This window comes from Amblyomma maculatum, unplaced genomic scaffold (genome assembly GCF_055883805.1).
Source record: "Amblyomma maculatum isolate TAMU_Amacu unplaced genomic scaffold, ASM5588380v1 scaffold_23, whole genome shotgun sequence".
NCBI lineage: Eukaryota > Metazoa > Arthropoda > Arachnida > Ixodida > Ixodidae > Amblyomma > Amblyomma maculatum.
Genome location: NW_028146748.1, coordinates 1,189,012 through 1,196,670, shown reverse-complemented (window position 1 = coordinate 1,196,670; position 7,659 = coordinate 1,189,012). Strand labels below are relative to the sequence as shown.

Here is a 7,659-nt window from a genome sequence, read left to right as displayed (position 1 = left end):
AATGGCATTGATAAACTGAGGCTTGCATGCGGCCTTTCCCGTTTCCACCCCGAACTCATTACACGTCAATAGAAATTGAGGCTTCAGTAAAGACTTGAGGTTCATGATCAGCTGACACTGCACTTTCCCCAATCGTTCCTTATCGAGACAGGTCACAAACGCCACGCTCTGTCTCCGATAATGGATACACCAGCCAGCTCCGACACGTACTTCGAGAGCCCGGTAAATCTTAAAGGCAAAAAGTCAGACACTCATTAAGCTGTAATCCTGGCGCTCCGATGCATGGTGATCCCTTCGCTGCCAGCCAGATTCAGGGGGTTTACATGAGACCGACAAAGTCGGGTCGGGGAGGCCTGTCAGGCTGAAAACCGGCTATCGGGCTCATGTATACGCTAAGGGGTCGAGCCAACCCGACGGCAGGGGGTGGGTGGACTCGACCCTTCCCGATGGGCGAGGTTCATGTATACGCTGACGCGTCGGGCAGGCGTCTCGTTTCTTGCCTACTTGCTGGTCGGGGACGGGAGCTGTTCGTCTGAGCATTCCTCTTCCTCCTCTCCTGCCTGCGTCTGGTTCACTTGCTCGACGCACCGTGTAGCAGCGATCTTTGCCCGACAGAGTCGAGCTCATGTAAACCCGGACGGGTCGGGCTGGCTAAGCTCGACAACCGGCTCCCCCCTTCCCGACCCGCTTGAGTCGGGCTCATGTATACAAGGCTATTGTTGTGCCCGAGCGCTGGTCCGGGACCGATGCTGCGAGGAGCTCGGCCTTTCGAGGAGCTCGGCTGCCCGGGGTCTCGAGGAAGAGACTCAATGCTCGACCATTTCCGTTTATTTCTGGAGAGAGACCGCCCTAAGCAACTGCACAATAATTAGGGCGCGTAGCCCCGTTTAGAGAGTATGAAATATAGTAACAAAAAGTACAAAGCACATAGGCACGGCTGCTTCCAAAGGTCCGACATAGTCGCGCTTTGTCTTTCGGCGAACTGTCACCGTAACGCCGACACAGGCACACAGCAGTTCATATGAAACAGAGTGGTCCCGCCTAAGGCTTCAAAGGGATCGCGGAGAACGTGCAGTCCAGCAGGCGGTCATCCCTGCTCGGCCAACGGAAACAATTCTTCTTGCTCTCTCTTTTCCTCGTCGCGGCGTCTTGTCAGTGCGCATCGTGGTCCTTCCTTCCCGTCGTGGCGGGGTCGAGCGCCTTGTTGAAAGCCAGGGGAGTCGTCGCGATCACTATAGCCTTGTATACACGAGCCCGAGGCAGGCGGGTCGGGTAGGGGGGAGCCGGTTGTGGAGCTGAGCCAGCCCAACCCATCCGGGTTAACATGAGCTCGTTTCTGTAGGGCAAAGATCACTGCTACGCCGTGCGTCGAGCAAGTGAACCAAGCGCAGGCGGGAGAGGAGGAAAAGGAGGAATGCTCAGATGAACAGCTCACGGTTCCGTCCCCGACCAGCAAGGAGGCAAGAGTGGAGGCGCCTGCCCGACGCGTCAGTGTATACATGCCCCTCGCCCATCGGGTAGGGTCGAGCCAACCCACCCCCCTGCAGTCGGGCTGGCGGGACCCGACCCGACGGTCGTTTAGCCCGACCCCCTAGCGTATACATGAGCCCTAAAGCCGACTTTCAGCCCGACAGGCCTCCCCGACCCGACTTTGTCGGTCTTATGAAAACCCCCTGAATATGTGACCATCAGTCGGGTGCGCAAGAACGCGTGCGTGCACGTTGCCTCGGAACAGTATAGCTGTCCCTGTGTTAGCTCTAACTCTCTCCATGATCGAGCAGAAGAGTATGTGCTGCCTGTATCGTATGTTCCCAACTCAGTCACCCCTACTACGTCCAAAGTAAAGAGCTTCCTTTGTATATCCGTATATTCTTTCTCCCTGGCAATTGGACCCCCAGAAGAGCCGATGTCGGGGCAGGGCGTACGTGACTGTTGTTTTCGTTGTGCGTTATTTTTTTCAAACCTATGATGGCGGCCATGCAGTTTTAAAGTGTGACGTGTCTACGTGAGCCTTCCTCTGTGAGTGAACTACTTTGTGCGCTCTAAGTGTGTTTTGTTCCGGACTCCGATCGTGCGCACAATGCATCTTCGACAAGGGTTTAAAAAGTCAGTCCGCCCAGTTCGCCCCCAAGGTAGGAAACCCGAGCTGCCGCGTGCTCCCGGGGTTACCCGAGCGTCGCCACCAGCACCACATCCTCAGACCGCAAGCTGCACCGGAAGGACCGTCGGCTCCCGGTGCCGCCCGTCTGCGTCGTCCCAGTGATGGACTGCCGCCGCGTTCCCCGGTCAATTGTATGTTCGAAACTGCTCTGAACTTTCTTTCTCTTGCTGATACTTGAATTGTTACTTCCATCTCGGAAAAGCGTGACCCTGTACACGTAATTGGGAGTATTTAATTCTATTGTTTCTTCACTCGTGTCGTTGCCTTTTAGAATGTTTATTGCTGCCCTCTAAATGTTTTGTGTATTCTTCGTTCTGAGCCTATAAACGTCTTCTTATCGTTGTTTCAAGTCAACGCGTCCTCGTCTCATTCTCCACGTTTGATTACCGGCTACGCCGGGCATCGAACGACCACCCCTCAAAGCAGTCAAAGCAGAAAGCTGGGCTAGTCGGTGTTTCATCATAAATAAAAAGACTAGCGCAAATAACACAGACAGGAGAAGACAGGACGAGCGCTCGTCCTGTCTTCTCCTGTCTGTGTTATTTGCGCTAGTCTTTTTATTTATTATGACCACCCCTCTTTTGTCACGTCTCAGTGATGACCTCCGATGATTACCGAGCGCGTGACAATGCATTACCTTTTATCCAGTGGATAAGTTTATCACATGTAAACCTCATTGCGATGTTCGGATAACCTGACGCCTTTATTATATTTACCTTTTCATGAAAGCTTTTGACCATGTAGTGCATGAAAGATTTTACCAGGACAATTTCGTTTTTTACAACCTTCGAGTGGCCTGAGGCGCTACGTAGTAAGGGTTTGATTGATCTGGGATGTTAGCGCCAACAAATATGGCTGAGGTGGAAAGACAGCAGCACATCTAGAAACTAATTTGTCTCCGGTTGGCAACTCAAAAGAGAAAACGAGACCTTTCCCACATACTCGCAAGACCTTTGAAATGTTCCCTACGTTGTTTCTGAAGCGTGCACCGTCCATAAACACAGGTAATCATCATCATCATCAGCCTGATTATGCCCACTGCAGAGCGAAGGCCTCTCTCATATTTCTACACTTAACCCGGTTCTGCGCTAGCTGCATCTACTTCACTCCTGTGAACTTCTTAATCTTATCCGCCCAACTAACTATCTGCCGCTCCCTGCTACGCTTTCCTTCCCTTGGAATCCAGTTTGTTACCCTCAGCGACCATCGGTTATCCTCTCTTCGCACTACATGTCCTGCCCATGTCCATTTCTTCTTCTTAATTTCCACTAGAATGTCGGTAACTTGAATTATTTCTCTGACCCACTCTGCACGCTTCCTATCTCTTAATGTTCATCATCATCATCAGCCTGATTATACCCACTGCAGGGTGAAGGCCTCTCCCATATTTCTCCACTTAACCCGGTTCTGTGCTAGCTGCATCCTCTTGACCCCTGTGAACTTCTTAATCTCCTCCGCCCACCTAACTTTCTGCCGCCCCCTGCTACGCTTTCCTTCCCTTGGAATCCAGTTTGTTACCCTCAGCGACCATCGGTTATCCTCTCTTCGCACTACATGTCCTGCCCATGTTCATTTCTTCTTCTTAATTTCTACTAAAATGTCGGTAATGCTACCCCTACCATTTTTCGTTCCATAGCCCTCTGGGTTGTCCTCAACTTAAGTAGAACTCTCTTGGTTAGCCTCCACGTTTCAGCCCCATAGGTGAGTACAGGCAAGATGCAACTGTTGTATACTTTCCTCTTGAGCGATACCGGTAAGCTGCTAGTCATAATCTGCGAGTGCTTGCCAAATGCGCTCTATCCCAATCTTATTCTTCTTGTTATTTCCTTTTCATGGTCCATCTGCGATTACTACCTGTCCTGAGTAAACGTATTCGCCTACTACTTCCAGGATGTCGCTACCTAATGTAAACTGCTGTTCCTTCCCGAGGCTGTTGAACATTACCTTAATCCTCTGCATATTGAGTTTCAAGCCTACCTTTCTACTTTTCCTGTCTAGGTCATCAATATTATTTGCAAAACATACAAGCGGCCACATTCACGGCAGCAGCGGCAGTCAAGCGCGCGGCCCGTTTACGGATATTTCTTTACTGCATGGCAACGCCGCTTGGATTAATGTTGGTGTATTGCGTCATGAATGATTCCAGAGCATATTAGTAGCGTTTTGCGCTAATTAATACAGCTAATTGCAAAATTGTGAATAAATATTAAAATAAATGCTATAGCTACAAGTCGTACATCGTTGGATAGCTTATGCCAAGTCCAACAGTACTAGACTAGCTGCACGTCTTAATTATTTACGGCTTATTGAGCTGATTAATTAGTGCTAATTGCATAATTGTGAATAAATATTAAAATACGTGCTATAGCTACAACTCGTATATCATTGGATATCTTATGCCAAGTCCAACAGCACTCGACTAGCTGCACGCTTTAATTATTTACCGCTTATTGCAGTAATAATTAGTGCTAATTGCATAATGGTGACTAAATAACAGAGTACATGCTTAGCTACAAGTCGTATATCGTTGGATACCTTATGCCAAGTCCAACAGCACTAGACTAGCTGCACGTTTTAATTATTCACCGCTAATTGCAATAAATAATTACTGCTAATTGCATAATTGTGAATAAATATTGAAATACATGCTATAGCTACAAGTCGTACATCGTTGGATAGCTTATGCAAATTAGTCCAAGAGCACTAAACTACCTGCACGGCATACATGGCAAAATTACTTTTCAAAAGGAATTAAATTACATTACTAATTACTTTTCCGAAAACCGCAGAAATGTAATTAAATTACATTACTAATTACTGCTTTCAAAAAGTAATGACATTACATTACAATTACTTCAGAAAAGTAATGGAATTACATTTCAATTACTCTAAATTTTTTAACATGCAAAAAAGTGCACTGCTCACAGCTCCCAAAGCATTTCAGAGTTCTTTATTACAACGCAAAAGCAACTGCGCTTCAAAGTGCGCGTCGGAAATTTTGCCCCGCTTTGAAAAAAGCGTGTCCTTGGCCATGCTGAAGAGTCGTTCTGCAGACGCAGATGAAGGCAGCCCAGTGTTATACATCATAAAGAGCTTTTTAATTCTTGGATATGATTCAAAAGCCGTAAAGTCAGTGACTGCACTCTTCATTCATCGATGAAAATCGTCGTTCACTGAGTTTTGTGGTCCCGCCCTCTTGATGTTGAAAAAATCATCATCAGCATCAATGTTGGGTGGCGCAGCGACATGATCTAGAGATTCTTCATCCCTGAAATGCGCCTGGTAGCAGGAGCGGACTAGGTTCCATTTTTCCCGCTCAAGTTTGTCGTCCTGGAGCCAAGCCAACTTGAAACGTGGATGTGTGGCCGCGGCAATGGTGTAGTCCGGGTCCGCAAGCTGGTGCGCAAACCTGGATAAATCATACCATAGTGCTTACAACTTATATGTGACCAAGTAGTCATCCGCATTATCATCAATATTCCAGATATTCTGTAAGTCAGTTACTGTTGCATTTATTTATGGGTAATAAGATCTACGGGCATACTAGAAAAGCGTTTTCCGCACTTCTCCACTACAAGTGAAAATCTCACTTTAACTTAAAAATTATAAGTGCCAGCTCGTAGTGAGGGCAACGATGACGACGGTGTCAGCTAGTGCCGTCTAATAATTAAATGGATGACGCAAAAGCATGACATGACTCGGAGCCAACAATGCCCTCGCTTGTTGGTTTTCGATCTTGTCTCACTCTTCCACACAACCATTTCTTCTAATGGGAGCGATGTTTAAAACTTCACACTTGTGTGCCAGCTTTCCTACAACGTGATAAACCAGCTGGATGTGACGTTTAGTTTTGTAGTGTGAGACACGTACAAATTTCCACACCGATCAAACATATAAGCTACGCATCACCACATGGAACACAAACGTATAATCAGGTACTCATATACTTCTGCCATGCTAATTGATGTTTCAGGCTTTTGATGCACATATATCGACTCCATTCTCACAGCCGCGTCCGCTCATTGACGCGCTAGAAAGATTCCCTGAATTTGAAAGGACATCTACTACACAGATCAAGTTCGAAAAACTCACCTCTTCCCGACGCCGCATTTCACAGCGTCAAGAAGTGGTTGGCAATAGTGTAGCGCCTGAGGACAGTGCAGCGACCGTTGAAGAGACCACAGCGTTGGCAAAAGTGCCCCCATGAACATGTATTTCTCCCCCTGCAAAATGTCGAGGGACCGCGCTACTGGCCGTAGAACCTGAAAGAGCAGGATTGAAGCAGTACATTTAAGCACAGCGTAATATTTAATCACATGTCTGTAATGCGTTAATTGCTTTAAGAACTCCGCGATATTGATATCTTATAATGAATATTTTTGGCACGCATAACTAACATCATCAACGCTTACTTGAGCCTATATAATAATAGCAAATAATTTCATATAGAGATAAAAATGTCAAATTACCGACGTGTACTCTTCCAGAAAGACAAGGTCATCTCCAAGGATCCGGGATATGTTCAGGGCGTCGAGAACCTTGTTGATGCGTGTTCCTGCTTCCCTGATCTGGTCCAGAGCATTGAACAGGGAGTTCCACCTTGTTGCACATGGTACAATTAGAAAGCGCCCTAAATGCTGCTGCACTGCCTCTGAGGCTATAGAGGAATGCTGCTGCTTATTCCATAAGGCCTTGCAGGTGCTCATTACGCGCGTATATGCACGCTTGTACCGAACGTCTTGCAGAGCCCGTTCAGCGTCAATGGTGGCAATGAGATTAAGCGTGTGCGCCGCACAGCGTTCATGCTTTGGCAGCCTTGGTTCGTCTGGATCGGGAGGGGTATCCGAGTCAGAAACAACTTGGAGAATATCCTGCACGCTGACCATTTCTATGTCTTCATCATCTTCTCTGTTTTGTTGCGGACCAAATATCCTGCAAGCGATAAAATGAGGGCTCTGTTTTTAGACGGAGATACTAGAAATAATTAAGGCGATAAGTACGAAGACATTTTACCTGAATGACTTCGCCAAGTTTGACGCGTTGTCTGTGACGGTCACGGTGACTTTGTTCAGAATTGCATAGTCCACTAAGACACCATGCAGTGCGTGCGCGAGTACGTCGTACGTATGGTGTCCAGTGAGGCGCATGCATGCCAGTACAGCAGACTTTCTCGTGCAGTCTTCGCCCAGCCAGTGGACGGTTACACCAAGAAAGCTCCTGCAATGAATAAATTTTGGTTAGAAGAATACCACAAAATGCTTTACAAAGAAAAATGCATGCTTCTAATAGTGTTACAGGGAGGTCGCAATGTAAGCTTGCTTACCGACGAAAGGATGTCCAGCAGTCGGCTGTGCAGCACACAGATGACACATCTCGAAGGGTGGCACGGAGCTTGTCCTTCATTTCTTCGTACATTTTGTTGACTCTCTCAGCTACTGCCCGACGGGAGAGCACTTTGATGCCAGGTTGAAGTGTCTCTAAAAGACCGATAAAATCTT

General features: G+C 47.4%; 1 protein-coding gene across 1 annotated transcript; it reads right to left on the bottom strand.

Moving 5' to 3' along the window:
- Positions 1 to 5,311: 5,311 nt before the first annotated feature.
- LOC146171061 (uncharacterized) lies at positions 5,312 to 7,065 on the bottom strand. The gene is made up of 3 exons (XM_084586531.1): positions 6,631 to 7,065; positions 6,254 to 6,423; positions 5,312 to 5,570 (listed from the first exon to the last, which is right to left on the bottom strand). The coding sequence occupies exons 1-3, from the start codon at positions 7,045 to 7,047 to the stop codon at positions 5,312 to 5,314; spliced, it is 846 nt and encodes a 281-aa protein (XP_084442657.1). The 5' UTR covers positions 7,048 to 7,065.
- Between the last annotated feature and the right edge of the window lie 594 nt (positions 7,066 to 7,659).

Coding starts and splice junctions, on each gene's coding strand:
- LOC146171061 (XM_084586531.1), bottom strand. CDS start 7,047: ATGGTCAGCGTGCAGGATATTCTCCAAGTTGTTTCTGACTCGGATACC. Junction 6,424..6,630: donor TTCTGGAAGAGTACACGTCG/GTAATTTGACAT, acceptor CTGCTCTTTCAG/GTTCTACGGCCAGTAGCGCG. Junction 5,571..6,253: donor AAATGCGGCGTCGGGAAGAG/GTGAGTTTTTCG, acceptor TGATTTATCCAG/GTTTGCGCACCAGCTTGCGG.